Source organism: Larimichthys crocea, chromosome XX (assembly GCF_000972845.2).
Source record: "Larimichthys crocea isolate SSNF chromosome XX, L_crocea_2.0, whole genome shotgun sequence".
Lineage (NCBI taxonomy): Eukaryota > Metazoa > Chordata > Actinopteri > Sciaenidae > Larimichthys > Larimichthys crocea.
The window spans coordinates 9,748,099-9,770,432 of record NC_040030.1 but is presented as its reverse complement, the minus strand read 5'-3'; the positions used below and the strand labels follow the sequence as shown (position 1 = coordinate 9,770,432).

At 41.9% G+C, this 22,334-nt stretch overlaps 2 protein-coding genes across 3 annotated transcripts in view; one reads left to right on the top strand and one right to left on the bottom strand.

The window, feature by feature from the left end:
• The window catches only part of wnt5b (wingless-type MMTV integration site family, member 5b), a 77,536-nt gene that overhangs the window by 16,347 nt on the left and 38,855 nt on the right, over positions 1 to 22,334 (bottom strand). Inside the window, exon 2 of one of the 2 annotated variants that reach the window (XM_019264124.2) lies at positions 20,878 to 20,973. The exons of the other annotated variant lie outside the window; for it this stretch is intronic. The gene's annotated coding sequence lies outside the window, so the exon portion shown is untranslated. The remainder of the gene's footprint in view (positions 1 to 20,877; positions 20,974 to 22,334) is intronic. 2 annotated transcript variants of the gene reach the window in all.
• On the top strand, positions 12,299 to 16,475 carry fbxl14b (F-box and leucine-rich repeat protein 14b). Its single transcript, XM_027272153.1, has one exon. It carries the CDS (start codon positions 13,370 to 13,372, stop codon positions 14,570 to 14,572), a length of 1,203 nt encoding a protein of 400 aa, XP_027127954.1. The 5' UTR covers positions 12,299 to 13,369; the 3' UTR covers positions 14,573 to 16,475.

Here is a 22,334-nt window from a genome sequence, read left to right as displayed (position 1 = left end):
CATTGTATCTTTACTTTGGTTACATTTATATAAATAGGTGTCTCCTCTCGAGGATTCAGCTGATTAAAACATACTGATTGTCTCATCATGTGGGAACTAAATAGAAACAGGCCAACAGTTTATTCTGGGACATGTCCCAGAGAGCCAGAAATGCTGGACTGTAGCAGCCACACTGCTCTAGCTGGTTTAACTGGTAACTTGTGATGTGCCTGTTGAAACACAAGGAGGAGCAGTTCAGCCACAGTACACTCCATGCACTTCCAAAAGAAAGAGGGGTAAACTGAGGCAGGGAGGGGTGAGGACAGGAGACAAAACTTGGACCAAGTGAGATGAAGAAAGAAAGAGGTAGGAGGGAAAACAGAGAGGGTGAAAGAGAGAGGGAGTGTCCAAGTAATAGATACACAGAGACAGGGAGAGAAACAGAGGGAGTGAGAGAGGACTTGTCCCTAGAGGATATGAGCAATAGCCATGCAACAGGGAGCAATGCCTGAGAAAGTCGGCAGCTTCTCTCTGGATTAACAGCAGCCTCACTCTTTATTGCCTACAGTGCCAGACTACAGCGAGCGAACCAGCCAGCTCTGTCCTGCAGGGAAACCAGCTGCGGTCGGCTGATGAAGCCTGAGCTGATCCCCTGGAAACTGCTTGTGCCAAAATGCTAAATATCAATTTTTTGGAAATGACTGTCACTTGAAAATTGATTACCCTCTGGTTAAAAAGACAAAAAACGAAGAGAGAGAAAGGATGCATATGATGCTCTTACCTGAAAGGAAAATCAGTCTCCACCCTAACACATAAAAACATCTATTTTTTTCGGAAGATGTTGACATTTTTAGGCAAAATTAGATTTAATCAGGTATGACACATTAACCCTTTTAAGGTGCTTAATGAGCTGGTTTCTCTAAAGGATACAACGTATAAAGGTTAAACCTGAGCCTCCTCCATGATGAGACGTTCAGACATTCAGGCAGTCCCCTGCAACTTCTTGTCAGAAATTTCCTAGTTTGTCAAAATACAATTTCCCAAAATTGCAATGGAGTATGTATTCAGATCTTTTACAACAGCAAAAGTAGCAATACTGCAGCATCAAACACAAAAACTAAAAGTCTTGCTTCAAAATATCAGCTGAATAAAATTGGACAACTGGCAGGATAAAACTAAATCATTCAGAAAAAAGCCCCCTTTTGATTGTTATACTATATGATTATATTATTAACTGAGCTAATAATCTTATATACTGTTGGGTAGTATAATATATGACAGTGCACTGTAGTTTGTAAGGTTGTTGTATGTTTTGTACAGTTTCTAAATAAAAAAGAAGTAGAATATTCACTTCTGAAATGTTTTGAAGTAAAAGTATCTAGTTGTCAAATAGTAAAAAAGAAGAAATAAAAATACTTTGAGTATTGTACTATTGAACTTGAGTAAATGTACTTAGTTACATGCCACCACTGCCAACCAACTATAAATCATCCCCACATTACAAACCCACAAACCCAAACACACAACAACTACTTAATAGATGGTTTACATGTATTGTTTGGTTTACTTATTCTCTCTGTTGTGTCATATTATTCAGTGACAGCAATAAATACATTTTCATATCAGCACTCTTTCATCATACCCACTGCTCAGAACACACATGGGAATACATGGCGTCTATACGCAGACATATGGACACATTTGTAAGAGCCCAAGAGCGCAAAACTACAAATGCAACCACAGAAAGCTCATGGGATGATGAAACTACCTGCTCCGATACTGTGCCGTCTCTATCTATGTGTCTCTTCTTTTGTCTGTTCCTTTTCCAAAAACGCACATATGTACAGACACATGCGCAGCAACAAACTGCCAAATGCAGCTGGCTGCGGGGAAATTTACTGCGTATTTTGTCCTCACACACACATGCACACACACACACCCATGGGGGAATTGCTGTGGGACTTGGAAGCAGCTGAGAGAGGCTTTGGAGAGGCCTTGGGCTTTATATGTGTCTCTTTGTTTTTTCAGTTTACATGTGTGGTTGCATGTACGGCTGCTTGTGGAAACTCATCCTCTTTCTGGTTCTCACCCCTTTTCCCTCTTCTCGTCCTCGTCACGCTCGCTCTCCCCCTCTCCTCTTTCACCCGCTACATCCCCCCACCGACTCTGTCCATCTCCTCCCTTCTTCCCTCCATCCATCCTTCTGTCAGCTGGCAGAAGATGAGTCATGCCTCTAGCTTGGAGGCAAAAACTCTCCCCCCTCTCTCTAAATATATCTTCACTACACTTCTCCTCCCCAGTCTTTCTACGTATCTTTCTCCCTCCTTCTCTCAGCCTCGCTCGCACTTCTCTCAGCCCTGTATTGCCATCTGTTTCTCCACATCTCTCTGCTTTGTTCCGTCGCTCTACTGCCGAGCTCGTTCCTCCTTTTCCTCTCTCAATTTCTCTGTTTCTCTCTGTCAGTCTCAAAGTCAGATTCATCAGCTATTTGTGTTTCTATCTTCCTCTCCTTTTCCTTCTCTCTCTCTCTCCGACAGTGCACCCAGCTGTTCTCACACTCCCTCGTCTCTTAGCTGTGATGATGTGATTTGTGATTTATTGTATATTCACTCACTTGTCATATGTATATTTGATATGTCTTGATATGTCTGGTCACCAAAAGATATATAATAATATAGATCTTGTTTTGATATAGTAGGTAAATGTTCAGGTTTTCTTAGCATGTTATGTTGTTCTTGTTCTCTGCATTGTCAATAAGAAGGCTGCAATAAAAGCTACTCCTCTGTGTTTGTCAGCTGTAAGATCTAGAGTATCATGTAAAAGCAAGGTATGCCAATTTGGGTTATTTTTATGTTGTAGCTCGTGTTGTAAACAAAGCTATTTTAGACAAGCTGAAACTAAAAAACGCTTTGATCCATTTAATCTGGTTGAAGAATATGGTGAGGGTCTAAAATAATGAATTGTTACTGATCAACCATGTTTGGCACCTCAGTGGAAACGAAGCAACCAAGAAAGCTCTGGCTGGCCTCGTTTGGCACTGGATTGGAACTCTGGAAGAGGCTGAATCCCTGATCAGGAAGCCCAGGGAGAAGCCACTGAGGCTGGGCTAGATGCCCTGCTTTTCCCCTGGTGCCCTGGTGCTCTGTTGGTCAAACGGCCTCCCGTTCCCTTCCTTGGAGAAATGAACACACACGTGCGTGCACGCACACACACACTGAAACATGTATGAACACATTACAAGCATGCAGAGAGACATTAACAAACACTCACACATACCAATACTCATATTTTGCTTGCTACATCACTCGCCATTATAATACACATGCTCTCATACACACATGCTTCCAGTAGGTAAATAGATGTCACACACGCCTTGCCAAACCGATTCTCAACTGGTAAAGAGATACACGTAAGAATCGACACACACATGCACCTACGATGTGAATCAGAGCAGCTTTCATCAGGGGATGAACGGTGCTAGTCTGGCCTGATTTGATGCTTCTCTCTGTCTCTCTCTCTCACACACACACACAAGCATGGACAATTTTGCAAAATGTTTAATTTTTTACTGTTATTTGTGTTCTTTGTCGTAAACATAGATTAATTTAATCACAGGCTGGTTGTAGTTATCAGTACAAACACTCAAATCACACATACAAATAACACACATTTTAGTACTGCAAAAATGGAACAATGTTGGATAGGACGGTCAAATGTATGTTTGATTTATTTGTTGTCAGTCTTTCATTTTCGATGCCAAACATTTTGAAAGGATTTCATCAGGGTTGTTCTGTGCACTTTATTGGCCTCGAGTGACTACGAGAAATACCTGACAACTCACTGGACTCAATTACTGACAGATATGACATCAATAAAACGCACAGGGACTACATTTGGACTTAATGTAGGAGTGCAGCTGGTGAGTAAAAACATAATCTTTTACAGCATATTCAGTCTGCGATGAGTCATCTTTCCCTCGACGGTTTGCTCACTTGCTGCTCTTTATGCATGTCATGCAGCATTGTCGATATTTTATCGTTTTTTCTGAGTACTGCTTTAAAGGAATTATGACTCAGATGTGTCTTGGTCATGGTCGGTCGGTTTCACACATTTGAAAAGAGAGAATGTTATCTGTGAGTCTGAAGGAGCATAGTTAAGATGGGAAAGCCTCTTGAAAATGCTGATATCTCTCCTAGATGAATAAATGACATTTAGATTTTTATGATTTTATATTTTAGATGTTTTGTTGATTATCTTTAACACATTTCCACCAATCTCACATTTACAAATTTTGTAGTTTGAACATATTATTTATAATCATAAATCTCACATGAATTTGAAGGGACGATGCCTGATTTAAAGTTGTCTGAATCAGAGTTTTTGCTTATTTATTTTGTTCAAATTTAAAGGATTTCAACTATATCAGAGAAGACCAGGCTCTTGATGATTTTATACCTATCTCCATTGGTGGAATGTAACATAAAGTACATTTACTCGAGTACTGCAATTAAGTAAAATTCTCTGCCTGTCAAACAAAATTGTGCTGGTTATTTTTCATTTTTCTTATATAAGTTGGTCACAAAGAGTCACAAAGCTGAAAACAGGTCTGTCTTTCTGAGCCTGTGAAAAGTAGACTTTTTAAAGATACATAGTTGTCATAGGACAGTGACACTGTAAACATATGGTAATCTTATAGAATATGATGCATTGATGTTGATTAAACTATGCAGCACTATATAAAGAAATTAAAAAATAGCTCAAAATGAAACAATTACAGCAGTAAAATACATACACATACATTACAGCAGCAATATTAATCCAATAAGACCATATATAATAGTAAAAGACCATTTTGCTGCATAATTAGTATTACTTTTTCTGGTATTACTACTTTGAAGTAAACTAAAGTAAAGTTTTGACTGCAGGACTTTTACTTGTTGTGGAGTATTTTGCTGTTTTATTGCTACATTTACTGAAGTAAATGATCATAATACTTCTTCCACTATTGCCCATCTCAATCCGAAATCAAATGCATTGTCCTGAGTGAGGGTATGCCACAGGTGACACTCAAATAACAGACTGAAAACTTAAAATAGTTGCTGATTAAATCCCTGGATTATACTTTGTGTCAAAAGAGGACTCGGTCGTAGTCTCTTTCAAACTTGACTGTTCTTGTTCTCGCACATTAAACTCGATTTAAGGAATCTTGCCGACAGTTCTGGTAACGACACGTGTTCGTCCACATCAAAAAACCTTGCCTGGTGCAATTTCTATGATTAGAAATGAGCTGGTTTTCCACCTTCATGGTTTCCCGCACAAACACAGACACACCAGCCCGATAAACACACACCTTCACACACATACACACACAAACAACAATGTGCAACCCATTCATGCCAACAGATGACAGAGCGCATTGAGAAAATGCCAAAATGCTGACTACTGAGGGAGAGAGAGCATGCGGCTGAAAAATCTCCTATGTCAGACTGCAGAGCTGGCAGAAAAGAAAAGCATTGTTCAGGACACACATACACAAACACTCATACACACCTAGGCAGCCTGTGTGGTGCAAAAATTGGAGCAGAGCGCTAGTGCATAACACACATGTACACACACACACTCACACATTCAGCCTGTGAGGTGTTTTGGCGAGACGAGAGCAGAGACGAGACGTCAGGGAGAGGAAAGGCAAAGTGAACAAAAGAGAAGAAAGAGAAAGAAAGAAGACAAAAAAATGAAGGGTGGATAGATGGAGAGACTGATGCACGGAGAAAAAGGAGGCTTGCATCTCCTGGCAGTGACCTCCTGCTGTCTCCCTCTGTGCACATCTGCTCTCCTTCTCTTTTCTACCTCCATCATCTATATTCTTTTTTCAGCCACTTATCTTTCTCTCTTGAGCCTCTCTTACTGTCTCTCTTCTTTCTGTTTTTTTGACGCTGACTAATACCTTGCCATTTGTTCTCAATGTCAACCTATTTATTGTCATCCTGACCGACATCTCGTCGTCCTCTAGTTGGTGACATTTCAGGAGTCATATGAGGATGAAAAAAGGGGGGAAGAAATGGGAAGGAAGGCAGAGAGAGAGAGAGAGAGAGAGAGAGAGAGAGAGAGAGCTAAAGCTGCATACCAAGATAATTATGGATATGCATCAAAGACACTTTGTTTGCTAATTTATGATGCAATTTGCACAGAAAACATTGAATTAAAGAGGTGGATGGAGAAACATCGGCAACAAGGACTATAAAGTCTGAAGAGAGCTGGATAAGATGATGAGATGATGACGGAGCAAGAATGTTATCATTCATGGCCAACAAAATACTCGAATAACAGAACATTTTTCGGATCTAATGCTATTTGTTTTCTGTACCTTCCAAAATGGTTACAAATCATGTCGTTAAAAAACACTCTTACATGAGACACAAAAAATGTTCTTCTTTTCAAAGAAGTTTGTGGTTTGCATTACAAGAAGTAGGTAATAATGAAACATCGCAGTTTGGTTAAAATGAGTAATGTATGTAAGTAATGAGTAAGTATAGGGGACCTTCATCGTCATGGTTACATTCACAGCCACGTGGTTAAGGTAAAGAAATGACTGTGGTCATCCTTCAAAAATGAACCCCAAAAACGTTGATCTAGAAACGGAAAATGAACAGTTATCTAAGCCTTGATCCATCCACCATGACCTTCTGCGGCCGGTGAAAAAATCATATAGGGATGAACTTTGTTGCTTTTATAACAATGTCACCTGACTAGAGGACTTTGTTGCTATTTTCAAGATTTCTCCTGCGGCGTGATGCTGAAGGTCCCAATATCAGTCAGAAAAAGTTAAACGTATAAGCTTAATGGGACCGACAGACAAATGATTATAATTATTTCACACCACAGACTGTATGATTTTATCTACCAACTGTCGAAACTATTTGTCCCACACTGAAAAAGACCTGCAGGTCAGTTTTTGATGCTGAAATCATACAAACAGTATACTTGTCCTAATAATCGTAATGTGTGTCCCTACCTTCAGGTGGCGCTGGATGCTTGGTGACACAGAGCAAGTTGGCAATAGATAATGTGACTTTCAGACATACCACTGAAGCATACCACTGATGTTTGTATTGCTACCTCATGAATAAATAATCCCGCTAGAATTTTTGAAAACTCTTTTGCTCTGTCCTCTGCGACTGTACACTGAATGCCTGCTGAACCAGAGCGGCGAGCAGAGCACAAATCGCATTGTGCCTGAAAGGACTATACGTAAGTGGTAACAAGCTTGGTAGTTTTGTCCCGTTTGTACTATCAAGTTGTTCACCAAATCTGAACTAAATGCAAAAACTTGCATATATTACTGCTGATCGAATCCACTAATCATGCCGACTTCATTGAAGCGAATTGTGGGACCAGTCACTAAAGGGGCCAGTATACTCAGACAGAACTTGTTACCGTTTACAATGTGGTCGTACAAAATGATGTACCAGTTCTGAGCGAGCCTAGCCCGACTGGAACACACAGAAGGGTTGAAAAACAATGCGAAAGCAAAGAGAGAGTGCAGACAGAGGAGCTTTGAAGGCAGGTATACACACACACACACACACATGCACACACACACACAGGCCATGTTTCACTACTGCACAGGTGAAGCCCCGGTGAAGCAAGGAAACACCTGAAGGAACATAAAAGATTCATCACTTACAGTGTGCAGCGAGACGGCACATACACACACACACACACACAAACAAAGGCTTAGTGTATCTCAGGGCTTTGTTACTGTCTGCTTTCTCTTCCATATGTTGGCGTGTGCATGGATACTTCATGTTTTTTTGTGTGTGTTTGCATGAGAGAGAGAGAATCTACAGAGTCATGGTAGTACCCATTCAGGAAGGTGTCGTCTTTCAGGGGGGGGGACGTGTTGACACATGCCCACGTAACCCTGGCAACTAACAATCGCTGCGGGTGCAGATGAAGCACCTTGTCGAGGCGAGCAATTATCCAGTTAGAGCCCTCCCCTGAATCATCAAATAAAGACAACACACACACACACACACTTCAAGCACATGGTGGGTCACATGATGATGAATTTTGGGAGACACATGCATGCCAAATCTCACTCCCGACATCCAATCTCACCTCTGTTTCAACGTTTCTCCTCCTCTTTCTTTACCCTCCAGCCCATTTTTCTAACCTCCATTTTAATATTCAGAAACAGCATGTGGCTCTGCCCTCTCTCCATCTCTCCACTGAGACACACTCTAAAAATACTCTTCCTCCATTTTCTCTGACCCATTCCTTATTTTACCCCTCTCACTTCCCTCATCCATCCATCCATCCATCCATCCGTCCATACATCCATCCATCTCTTTCTCCTCTCTTGCACAGTGTGAGTGCTAGCTAGGGCCCAGCAGGTTTTCTAAGAGAGGTATGACACACCACAACAGTGCACACACACATAGGTAGACACACACACACACACACTAGCTGTGATATGAGACAGACAGAGGGAGGCAGAAAAACAGAAAAAAAATGCATGCTGAGCAAATACACACACATACACACTGAGACACACACAGACGGGTCATGCAGAGAGAGACTCAGCTACTGCTGCTGAAGAGAAAGCCTGTGGCATACAGACCCACCTCTCTCTGTTTTTACATCCTTCCATCTATTTCTCTATGCACTTCTTTCTCTTTCACTTTGTCATTCTCTCTGTTACTAATCTTGCCTGTCGTCATCTTGCAAACGGTGGAGCTGGATGGCAATGACACACACTTTTGGTATTAAAAAGTTTGCTAATAACCTCCTACACAACAGTCTGGCTGGCAGTTTTTTAAAGCCACATCGGTCTGGGTTTTATTTTCCATTTTGAACCCAGCAAACATTTCGAAGGCAACTGCGTGCATGGCAAAGAATCAGTGTACAATTTTGGTTTAACAGAAAATTTGGGTGAGGCTAATCACATTATGGTTTATGACTAAGCTAAGTTTTTGGTCCCAGGAGGTTTGTCCAGCAAATAGACAAAGCACAGACACAATTTAGCCATGTCTAGCTGGGAGCTGCTGTTAAGCCCCCATTCTGTTTATACTTCAAGGTGTTTGCAGTATCATTATAAAACTTGGTATTCACGTCAGGATCCCTATTTTCTAAATGCATGACACACTCTGCGCCTGAGTACCAAGGACGTAGGTGCTGGCAGCCACAGGGGACAGTGCGGTTAACTGCTTTGTTTTTGCCCTTGATGAAGTTACAGGATATGAGTTTAAAAGCAGAGCGGGACATTAAAAATAGTCAACAGACAATGCTCTGCAAGTGTTTAGTCACTTTTAAAACATTTGTTTTCCCTAATCCTGCCTGTGTAGCAATCCTGCTATATAAAGAGTCTATAAATTGGCCTTAATTTGTACTAATCACATTAAGAATATCTTAAATTGATGGTAAACTTCTGAGAGCTTGTGAGTGACCTTCAACATATGCATTCAATAAAAAGTACATATTCTGATGTTAAATTAATTGTGATACATTTTCATTTGTCCTCAATCTAAAGAAGAACTTGGTAGTAGACCCAAACCATTAGAATAGCATGAACTACACAATATCTTTTTACATAGTAATTTACCAATGCATAATCATTTTGCATCTTCGACAACCGCTGCATTATTCCTGTGGTTATGGAAAGGTTTGTAATCATCATGTCCCCTCCAGGAAGAGAGACATATTTTGATGTATGTTTATCTGACACATATGCCAAGGCTTAGTCACTTCTTATTACCGTACATACGAGGACTTATGTTGCCATATATGGACCTTGTTATTCATGCCAATAATGTGTGGAAAGAGGGTATGAAAAGTTGGGATGAGGTCCAATTATATGAAGTTGGGGAGAAGATGGTTGTGAGGTAGAGAGTGATTAAAAAAGTGGGCATTTTGTGCAAAAAAGGCTTTGGAAATACTCAGTTAATTAGTCTAACTCAGCTGCTGGCAACTCAAGACTTGTGGATTTTTCTCCCTATCACTTCTAATGGAAACATGCTAGGAAGGGATCTTTTAATTGCCAGTATGAACAGGAGTGATGATTACTGCAAGCTGGGGATTGTATGAGGTACTTAAAGCCAGTGTATTACCTACAGTAGACAGCAGACAGATATCCCTGGCCACCTCAAAAAAACTAAAACAAATATCCGTTTAAGCATACACAATATTAAGAATATTTTTGCAGCTTTACCAGACAGCTTTTTTTCTTTGGCACTAACTGTAAAACTTCGCTATTCCTGCACATCATGTGATCCCTGTCTATGATGCTCCAACACAGCTGTCTTTCTCAAAGGAAACTTCTTGGTGTCACTATTTTGCAGCATAGACTGCAAGCCAGACACAGCTGTCAAAGCTGGGTACACAAAATAACCAAGCAAGAAGAGCATCATAGTTTAGTCCGTGAAGTTTGCCCAGAGAGCAGCCGGTTTCAGTGACATTTCAGACCAGTCTGTTTGCCAGATTAGCCACCGCAGCATGACGTCATGTTGTGTTTCTCCAAAAGTTGATTCTGGCTCAACTTCACTCCCCATCGCCGCAGCCTAAAAGCACAAACCCCGCTCAAATTAATGGGAAAGCTGCGTTCTCACTGCAGTGCCTGATTTGGTCTGAACTGGCCCTTACAGTGGCACAACAAGGAGAACAAAAGCACGCACATTTATGAATGTAACGTTTGATTTCAGTCTAATCTTGCAACTTTCTGACCTGAACAGCTGTAATAATATAGTGTGCAGCTCAGTTGGAAGTTAGAGTTAGTGCCAAAGAAAAAAGCTGTCTGAAAGCGAGGTAAAGTGGTGAAAATATTCTAAATATAGTGTACACTTAGAGCGATCTTGATTTTTTTTGTGGCAAAAATAGGTTTTTCTGCTGACCCTGTCCACAGCAGTGCATATCTCTGCTGGGATCCCTGTCTGCTTCTCCAAGCTGGGGATCCATTGGCCGCTGTCTACTGTAGATAATACACAGACTATGCATAAGCACCTCAAACAACCCCACTTCAAATGACTTGAACTATCCTTTTAAGACAGACTTTGAAAATCCAAACCTATCCTCAAGGAGAAGGAGACGAACAGAGCGGATGAGAGGGAGAAGCATTATAAAGGAGAGTTCCTGTCAGTTGTGCACGGCTGCCTCCTTCCATGTTAAAATGCCTGTTTCTGCAGCTCCTCTCCCGATCTGTTATCCTTACCTGATCACTGTTGCCTCTCTCCCTCTTTTCTACCTCTATGTTTCTCATCAGCTCTTCCTCTCTCTCTCTCTCTCTCTCTCTTCCTCCTTTACTCTTTCTCAACCGCTCTGCCACACTCCACTGGCTTCAGCAAACAGCTCCCCTGTCATATTATCTTGCACACAGAAGCCTCCACAGTGAGAGCGAGAGATACAAACATATAGAAAATATACTGTTTACATGCAAAACCACATATGCGACATATGTTCAGTCTGTCTAGGCACAGACATAGATGAAAACTGAGACACTCACATGAGCTTAGACTACTCGGGGGATGAAAGTTAAACCTTTCAACAACAAGGGTGTTTTTTTAAATGATACATTAAATAAGCAATTTTAGCGACATAATACTGAGAGTTGACATCAGCTGAGACTAAAATGAGTCTTCAAGTATCAAAACATAAGCAATGCCAGATGTGAGACAACGGCTTCAAAGTGTTTATTTTGGTCCTTTACAGATCATTTTATCACAATTGTCATTTAAGGACACTCTCTCCCTTCAAAATATATAGAGCACCTTTATGTGAACACAATGTATTTACATGCAGATGCAACTTTTTTTTTTTTTTACAGATTTCAAATTAAACAGTGGGACGTAATATAGTTTTATTACTACTGTGTGTTGACAAAGTGTGATCTTGTGTCTTGAGGCTTTGGCAACACTTATGCCAAAATACCGAGCCAATAAAAGCATGTTGGAAACAATGTAGAACAAATGCGCAAAAATCTCTTTTAATTAATTTCAAACATTACTGAGTCATACATGAGTTGTGTTTTGTTTTATTGCAGTTTTTTTTTTTTGTCAGCCAAAACGTTGAGAGGCTTATCCTCTCAACGTCTGAGTGATGAAATGTTGATTGATGGTCTCTGGAAATGTAAATTTATACTGCAATAAAAGTGTGTGAAAGAGGAGATCTGATGGTGGGGAGGCTGTTTACAAGAGGACAAAGGACGTTATAGTGTGTCCTGCGGCTGTTCTGGAGACTCTTTACTTGTACGTCTAAAAACAACAATAACAACAAAAACACGGCAATAAAAAAATATTAAATGTTCATGCCAAGTAAGTGGACTAAACAGGGCTTTTCCAGTTGGCCTGCCTGTGTTTCCTGTGTGGTCCGCTCAAAGGGTTAAAGCCCAAAGTGAACTGAATTGTAAGAAGTTGGTTTCCAAGGGAAACTGTTCGCACCGTTCCAGCTGAGGCGGGACAAACCAACTGCCCTGACACGGAGGGGGTAGGGGTGATCTGCTACGATTGCGAATTAATTCAACACCGCGTCGCTTATTAAATATTAACACAGTTAATATCGCGCGTTGTCGCTGCGATACATCGCTGACAGTGGCGTTGTTTGTCGTCGAAGCCGTTTCGCGACACGAAAAGATGAATGTTGTGACTTGCCTCCACCCCTCCCGTACGGCTAGAGTGCCGGGGTCCCTGCCAAGTCGGTTTGAAAAGAGCAGACAAAGGCTTTGAGCTCAGGACGCCCCTCTCTCTCTCTCACTCTGCTCTACAAAGCCAACCTAGCTCTATCTTTTTTTTCTTCTTCTTCTTCTGCTTTTATATCATGGAAATGTTTTCTAATAGGTGGCGTTAAGAGTGCTGGCTTTATTTTTTTTTCCCACTTTCTTATTCTGAAATGTACGACCGTCTGGATCCCCGCTCGGCCGAGAGAGGACGGCTTTTTGTAGGTATAATACAAGGAAGCGTCGTCTGAGAGAGGGAGCGAGAGGGGGAAGCATTGACGCTTTTTCCTCCTCTCCTCCTCCTTCTTCCTTTCGCCCCCTTCTCCTCCTCTTTTTTGGCGGAGAGAGGGTAGAGGCAGGAATAAACGCTTTTTTTTTTTGTTTTTTCTCTTTTCTCTTTTCTTTTTTAAATGCATTTGAATCCTACTGCGCAACCAGACCGGATCACGTGGGGTTTGGAGAGAGTTGGATCGATTTTGCACAGTTCAATGTGAGAAAAAGAAAGAGAAACAAACAACTCCTATTTCTTTTTTTTTTTGGGAGGTGGGGGGTACTTCTGTGGATAACTGGGACTGTTGATACTTTTGCATAATTGCAACAGAAGGGGTGGTGTTTGAGTGTGTTTTTTTTTCAGCCTTGGAGGTGTGGAGTATTAATTCTTATATGCCTGGGGTTTGAAAAACAATGGAGACGCACATTTCGTGCCTCTTCCCGGAAATTTTGGCCATGATTTTCAGCTATCTGGACGTGAGGGACAAAGGCAGGGTAGCCCAAGTGTGTATCGCTTGGAGGGACGCATCCTACCACAAGTCAGTGTGGAGGGGGGTGGAGGCCAAGCTGCACCTCCGCCGGGCCAATCCCTCCCTGTTCCCCAGCCTCCAGGCCAGGGGCATCCGGAGGGTCCAGATCCTGTCCCTGCGCCGCAGCTTGAGCTATGTGATCCAGGGAATGCCTAACATAGAGTCCCTCAATCTGTCCGGCTGCTACAACCTCACGGATAACGGGCTGGGTCATGCATTTGTGCAGGAGATCCCATCACTTAGGGTTTTGAACCTGAGTCTGTGCAAGCAGATCACAGACTCCAGTCTTGGCAGGATAGCTCAGTATCTGAAGAACCTGGAGGTGCTGGAGCTTGGTGGCTGCAGCAACATCACCAACACTGGGCTTCTGTTGATAGCCTGGGGCCTCCACCGGCTCAAGAGCCTCAATCTGAGGTCTTGCAGGCATGTTTCGGACGTGGGGATTGGACATTTGGCGGGCATGACCCGCAGCGCGGCGGAGGGCTGCTTGAACCTGGAGTATCTGACTCTCCAGGACTGTCAGAAACTAACGGACCTGTCACTCAAACACATTTCCAAGGGGCTGACCAAGCTCCGGGTACTGAATCTGAGCTTCTGCGGGGGGATCTCAGACGCAGGTATGATCCACCTCTCCCACATGGCATCCCTGTGGAGCCTCAACCTACGCTCCTGTGACAACATCAGCGACACAGGGACCATGCACCTCGCCATGGGTACCCTAAGGCTCTCCGGGCTTGACGTTTCCTTCTGCGATAAGATAGGGGACCAGACCCTGGCTTACATTGCCCAGGGGCTGTACCAGCTCAAGTCTCTGTCGCTGTGCTCGTGTCACATCTCTGACGACGGGATAAACCGGATGGTGAGGCAGATGCACGAGCTGCGGACCCTGAACATTGGACAGTGTGTGCGCATCACGGACAAAGGGCTGGAGCTCATAGCTGACCACCTGACCCAGCTGGCAGGCATCGACCTGTATGGATGTACCAAGATCACCAAGAGGGGACTGGAGAGGATCACACAGCTCCCCTGCCTTAAAGTGTTGAACCTGGGACTCTGGCAGATGACAGAGAGTGAGAAAGTGAGGTGATTGGAAATGTGTTGTTTCTGTTCTTTTTTTTCTTTTTCTTTTTTTTTGTTTGTTTTTTGGATGGGGACAGAGGGGGGCAGGGGGATAGATGGGCGGGTAAATTTCTTTTATGATTTAAAAGAAAGAGAGAAGAACCTCCCTTTTCCCTCCTGTGTGCTTGTGCAAGGTGTGCTTTTCCCATGTGACCAGGATTTTATGTTCAAATGTTTTTCTTTCTGTTGGCCTTGCAGGATTTCAATTAGTGTTTTTGATATGATTTTAATATTCTGCCTGGTAGGAAGCAATTAAAACTTTTTGTTATGAGCTCATAAAAAGAAAACCCTGTTTAACAATTGTTTTGATCTCATATTGAGTTTTAATGTCTCCTAAATTCTGACATTGGACTGGAATAACTTCAATGCGAATCAGCTTGTTTCACACATTTTCATTTCAAAGTGTCATTTAAATAATCCGCTTCATTTACTTCCAGAATATCCCTGAAGTGAAACTTGCATCCATTTTTAAAGCAAAAAGAGGTGTTAAAACTTGAATATGAGACTTTTATTTTCAGTGAGTCTGGATTTGAGACATTCACGACTAATCTCCGCTACAGCCATCACGCCTAAAAACATTTGGCTACCTCGTATGTGGTTGTTTTCAAAGGGTGTATACTGTTAAAGAAGAAGAAGAAGAAGAAAAAAACAGAAGGAAAGCGAAAATGAGAGACTGGGAGAAAATGTGCCTAAAGGGACTGTGTCTGCCCCCTCCCCCATCCCCTCCCTACCTCCCTCCTCCATGAGCAGAGCTGGAGAAAGGAGACCAGGACACAATCTAACTACCTTTTGTTAATTTACCCCCATAAACAGCAACAATTTCCCTGCAGAGGGGAACGAGAGAGAAAGGGAGAGAGCGAGCTGTAAAATCTATTCAGATTTCAAGAGGGCGACGCTTTATGCAAAACAAAAAAAAAGAAGAAGAAAGAAGAAACAACAAAAAAAAATATGAACCCGCTTGTGTGCAAGAGCTTTTTTTTATTGTTTGTTTTCTTACATTTTTTTTAAGGGATAAAGTCCAACTTTAATGCCCTTTTGGAGACATGTGTTCAGGCTTTGACGCAAATAAAGGAGGCAGGATGATCAGCTTGCCCTTAGAAGAAATACCTACAGTCATCCTATAATAATACTATAGAGAGATATGGGCTTATTACAGATATGTTCTTTTTGGTCTGTTATAGGGATGTTTGGTGTTTTTTGTAAGGGGATGCTGTTGGACACAAATGTCAGTGGATGTTGCTCAGAGCGTCGTACTTCAAATTGAAGTGATTTCTATATCTTATACCCTTTATTGATCGAAACGAATCAGGGTTTGTCTCATGGCTTTATTTTCCCACGTTAATGCCAACACAGGTCGCATTCATATTCATGTTGCTCTCACCGGTAAGAGAGAGAGAGAGAACGAGAGAGGTAGAGGGAGAAGAGAGAGGAGGGTAGGGATATCTTTTTTTCCCCCCTCTTTTTCTCCATCTCTCCCTGAATAAAAATACCCTGAATCCATTTTGAGACATGCTTAGAATAAGGAGCAATCGATTATTTTTCTCTTTCTCTCTCTCCATCTCGGGTTACAAGCTGGATGCGTCTCTCTCTCTCTCTCTCTATCTCTCTTTCTCTCACACATGCACGCGCGCACACAGGGGCCTGTGTGTGTGCGCGGGCGTTTTAATGTAATGCAATGACCTGCTAGAAAAATTAATATACGGATGTGCGTCCTGCTGAAAAAGCTGTGTGTGTTTGAAAAATAAAAAAGATGTACTGTATATTATGTGTTTGTAAAGAAGAAAAAAAATGCAGAATCCCAAAATTAAATTGTTTTATATTCTTACGGTTAAAACAATTAAAGATATTTATATAATGAACGAAAAAGAACAGTGTGGACTACTTTTTGTGTAGGTGTAGCACTTCATTGTTGTCATCATTCTTGTCTGTCTGTAAAAAAAAAACATCCACAAGGTAATTTGTCAGTCCTACACTAATATTGTCCTTTTAACACAATAAGAGCTTTTATTTTAATGCTTTTGCTTCTAATAACCACCCACACACTTCTGAGCATTGTCCATGATGAGTCCTGTCTTGCTTCTCAAAAGGGCTGAAAAAAAAAAATCTGTTGTGTTGTTTTATTATTTACGAGTAGATTCAAAATGGATGCTTGCCGTCTTGATTTGGCTGCAGTGCCTGTGTAATTAATTATCACCAGGGCGTTTATTATAGGAAGCTGTTCTACCCTGCTGATTTTTTTAATCATCAACGTCTGTTTTTTATCCTCAAATGCAGCAACAAAAAAAACAAGGTGTTCAAGCTCAACCGGTCTCAAGTCTTGAAGGTTTCTAAAGCGCAAAAAAAGGGTTGTGTTTGGTGGATTTCATGGCTTAAACTGAAGGTTTTGGGTATTAGTTTTGGTTATTTTTGCAGTGTTTTATTTCACATGTGGCAGAGCTGCCTCTGTGCGGTTGCATGTGCGGAGTAATGAGATCTAAAGTTGGTTAGAGCAGATTTCCCTCTTTCTGCTTTCCATCAGGACGTGTCCTGTGTGTGAAGTGACACCACACACACACACAGGATTGCCAGACCAGTCAGTAGCCATTGTCTGTCTTTAGAAGTTAGGAAGGCAGGTTTTGGTGGGGGATTTTTTTTTCCTTCTTTTCCTCTCTTTCTCCTCCTCTTGTTCAGTCACGCATACCAGATCCTAGACCAGGCAGGAGACCCCCCTCGCCAACACACACTCCCCCTTCTCTCCCCCCTACAACCACACACACACATACACACTTTTTAGCATTCCACACCATCATTCAAAGCATTTAAGCATTCTCTCTCTCCTGACTCTCTGTCCATGGGGATTTGGGGATAAAGGCTAGTAGAGGGATTGTTGACCACAGGGACAGAAAGAAAGAGGACAGACAGAGAGAGAATGTCAGTGTTTGCTGTTTCTTAAGTTTGCTTTAGCTGGCCTTTGGTCTTGCGCAATAACACTGCAACGAGTGCACACTGAGATGTGAAAGATTGTGGCATTTTGTGCTGCTTTATTCTGGAAACATCTTCAAACTCCATGTGAAAACCACAGAAAGAATAATATGTAGACATAGCGTGGATTTTGTATTTTACCAACAAACATGGTTTATCTGTAGGTGAGCTGGTTTGGTTGAATCCTGAATGCCTGCAGCAAGGCAGTAAAACAAGGACAAGTGAACTCAAAAGGAAAGTGGCGTGACGTAATAAATTGGAGCTTGAATGCTGATAATTGAAGAGAGAGGTGGGAGGCGTACAACATAGCCGATTGTTCCTTTATCATTTGACATTTGGGTCTGCAGACCTTTCCCGACAGATACAGGAGACTTACCGTGACAAGGTCATATCACGCATTTTCAACTGAAAGGTCTGCAGGCTGAAATGAAGACTGACAAAGATACAATCAACTGCATTCAAATGATAATGTGATACTTTATTAATCCCCATAGGGAAAATCTCTTTTTGTCTGCCACCCTCCACAGGGAGGTCAGAGGTCAGGCTCAGCTCCAGAAGCCCACTGCTGGAGCTACTGGGGATTCTGTGTCTTGCTCTAGGATACATCAGCAGGGTGGAGGGTTGTCATATTTTAGGTCACCTTGCCTCCCCGTCTACCCTTGCAGTTAGTCCGTGAGTCCTTGGAGGTGCTGCAGGCCACCTGTGAAGCACCCGTTTCTAAAACGCTAAGGCTCTTTCTAGACTGAAACAATTCCACCGAACAATCAGTGAGGGGAATGCAAACGCTGTCCCTTATTGTGTAAGTTGCAGTCTCAATTTGCATTTTGAATAGAGAGCTGAGTGTGAATTAAGCTCTGGAGTTTCACTGCTTGGTGTTGAGCATTATGTAGTTACAGAGCATGATATATTACTCTGTTGTATACACTGCAAGTTAACTTTGCATTGTATGGAACAAACTATGGAAAAAAATACTGAACACAGGTGCAATATTGTTATTGCCCTTAAACATAATTTGCAAGAAAAATATCACTGCAAATCACCAATTTCGTAGCTACTTTGAGCATCCTAGTACGGAAAGAAACCACTTTCCTGCAGACGTATTTCAGTTTTTACGTTGTCTACTCGAATTATTTGTAGTTTTCAGAATGAAACCACCTAAATCACATAAGAAATGTTTGACATTTTGGGATGGGCTAGTTTCTTGATGATCTGTCTGTCAATATGTCAGGTTGGAGCCAGGAGATGTTAGCTTAGCTTAGCATAAACACTTAAAGCAAAGGGAAACGGCTAACCTGGCTCTGTCTTAAGGGTGAAAAAAATCAGCCTTTCCACTCTACAACTACATTTTGTCTGATTTGTTTGATCTGTATGAAAAACTCAAGTGTTCTCTGGTTGTCTGGTAACATCACGGTGATGACAAAACTCCCAGGAAGTGACTGCAACTTGAAATAGGAAGAAAGAAATAGTCAAGCAGGGGAATCAGCCCTCGTAAAACCACAACTTGTCACTTTCACGCTGTAGTGCTCGGATATAACATGTTAATTATTGAGCTTTAAAGGTGCTGGTATGCAGATTTTGTTGCATTTGGACAGAGCCAGGGTAGCAGTTTCCTCCCCTGGTCCGAGTCGTTATGCTAAGCTAAGCTAACCAGCTGCTGGCTGTAGCTTCAGATTAATGGAAAAATGTGTGGGTGGTCTTCTTGTCTAACTCTTAGCAAGAGTCTCAGACAGTGAATAAGTAAAGACACACTTCTTTGTCCAGGTCTTACAACTATAGTGTCATGTGTAAAAGTCCACAAACTTAACACAATGGGTGACCGACATATTTAACAAAATGTTTTGACATGATTCACATGGCTAACAAAGAGAAATCAAGAACTGGTGGATGAGACTGAAAGCTGTCGTGGTTCCCCTGCGTGGGCTACTTCCTCGTGTGGATGAATTCTCCAACAGATTGAGCAAGGCACTAACACTGCCAGCTTCAAGGTTCATTTTTCCTGTGTAACTCAAAGGTTTCATTGTGGCAGTCATGCAAAAAATGTGTGCTCACATTGCACTGTAAGGCAGCTGGGATCAAAGCAGTCGCCAAATGGCTTTATGTTAAGAATATATCTTGACTCTCTCTTCAAACCCACGTATCCTTCCTATCTGCATGATTGACATCTCCCAGACAAGTTCATTCAAAAGCTTACAGGCACCAAAAGTAGACAAAGGCCCACATTTCTGCCCCATATAGGTCACCGACAAATCTTTTCAAGCTATAAACGCTGCTTTCGCATTTGAACTTTGGTTTGTGAGCGAGTGTGCGTCAGGGCCTGTGAGTTGTAAAAAGTTGAACTGTGACTCGTCACGTTGTGCTCTGAACCACATTTCCTGCCAGGCAGAGAGGAACAGCAGTGTGTGTATATGTGTGTGTGTGTTTTACTGCTATCATTAAAGGAATAGTTCACCATTAAAAGGGGAACTGGGGTTCTTCACAACAAAGCAGCAGGGGTATTAGCAACAGAGTGTTACTGCCCTCCCCCACATCTCTCTGTCTTTGGCTCCAACTCCTTGTCTGCTACGTTGTCTGTCTGTCTGACTGTCTTTCTGGCCAGTTTTAGGTCTCTGCCTGTCTATTACTTGACTTGAATCCCTGTCTTTTTCCTTCCTAACTTTGATGCTTCCTTCATCTCCACCTGCCTACTTTCCACTGTCGTTGTCCCTCTTTTTCACTGACTCATTACTCAACATAGTCTTCTTTACCCCTTCCCTTCCACCTTGTACTTTAATTCTTTCTCCCTTTCATGCCCATGCTCTCCCTCTTCTCCCGCCCCCCCAACTCACCATTTCCATTTCTACCCTCCACCTCCCCTCCTTCCTCCTCTCTGCGGCACCTGGTGTTGAGGTGTCGCTGAGGTACAGTAGACGACTCTTTGAAGTCCCAGGGGCCCTCGGGGGGCTGTGTCTGTGTGTCAGGAAACTTTTTTTTTTTTTTTTTATCAGCAGCTCCAGTCAAGAACATTTGGCATTGCTTTTGATTTGGGTGTCTCTAATGTTGAAACGACCTTTCCTGTAAGCGTTCATACACGTGTGTGTACTGTTCCTGATTATGCAGAACAGGGGGATTTAAATCCCTATTGCTGTTCCCTTTTTGTTTTTCTTAATCAAAGATGGGCATTTAAAGGGATAGTTCAGTTTTTTTAAAACTTGGAATAAGTTTAATTGGGTCTAAACTATATATTTTTATCCGTATAAAATGATTTGATTGAGCCCTTTCCGATATTAAAAGCAATTAGAAGAAAGAACATGTTATGGTCATATTGTAACTTACTGGGTTTAGTGCTGGCACAGTCGGAGAGAGGAGGAGGGAGGAGCAGAGGGGAAAAAAACACCTCTGTCCTGAAGTCCACTATAGTCAGCACCCAACCTGGAGAGAGAGAAAGAGAGAGGACGTTAAGGCAGAGAAAGAAGAGAGAGAGAGGGAAAAGCAGGAAAAGTGGTTAAAAAAAGAAGAGAAAGGAAAAAGAAACGAAGGAGAAACAGATGAGAAAAAGTGAGGTTGGTGAGAAAGAGAGGGAGAGGGGAGAGAGAGAGAGGAATCTGTGAGTCACTGTTAACTGTGGGCTGCTAGAAGTCGGCTAGCCATGTTAAAATACCGTCTGGGCACGCACACACACACACACACACACACACCCACCCACACACCAAACTCTTCCAAAATATAGAAATCTGCCTAAAATTCAACAATGGTTGGCACAACACACGCATACGCACACACACACACACATTAAAACTTTATGCAAAAATCCTGCTTCTGCCTTTCTGAGAGATTTCACTGCCCAACAGACCAGCTAATTATTTTCAGTTGGACATCAGGCACGCACACACCTCTGCTGCACATTCCTCAGAAAGTAATGAGCTGCTTTTCTACAAAGGTAAGAATTTAGGCGAAGGTCAAAAACAACTCTTTCCATTTCTGAAAGTCGAACTTCAGCACAAAAGGGGCGAACAGTGACATCATCCAAACCCTAAATGATTAGTTATTGATGATTTTCCTCTAAAAAAAAAAAGAAGTGGGTGTATTACAATTAGCTCTTGGTTTATACTAAAACAATCCTGGCCAGAGGATTAGACTCCTCTTGAAACATGCAGCACATGCAACATGATTCTCCTTCTTCAATTGTCTCTTCGACTATCATTTTCACCAACACTTTACTAACACTAGCAATTAATCTCATGATTACTTCTTTGATTACTTGATTAATATTTTAGTAAATTAGGCTAACTTTCAGAAAATAGTAAGAGTCCACAGCCATGATGCTCGTTGGTGCTGAAGCCTACTTAGGCACAGTGCTGCTTTGAGCTAATGTAATGCAAAAATGCTCACAATGACAATGCTAACATGATGTTTATCTGTTTACCATGACAACCATCTTTGCAGGTAGTATGCTAACATTTGCCGATTACCATGTAGCACAAAGTACAGCTGAGGCTGATGGGAACATCTTTAGTTCTGCAATTACACATTTGATTTGATGATGGGGTCAGGGGTTCACCAATGTTATTACAGTCCATTGTGAGTTGGACATGAATGTTTGTAGCAAATTTGATGGGAATCCATTCAATAGCTGTTAAGATTTCATGAAAGCTGAAAATGTCAACCTCGTGGTGGCGCTGGATGAAAGGTCAGGGGATGAATAAAGTTAAATTTAATGGCAATCCATCCATAGTTCCAGTTGGAACCAAACCAAACAACTAAACGACATCCCTAGAGTTACACAGCTAACA

What these genes read in the sequence shown, in the direction of transcription:
- fbxl14b (XM_027272153.1), top strand. Translation starts at nt 13,370, where the DNA reads ATGGAGACGCACATTTCGTGCCTCTTCCCGGAAATTTTGGCCATGATT.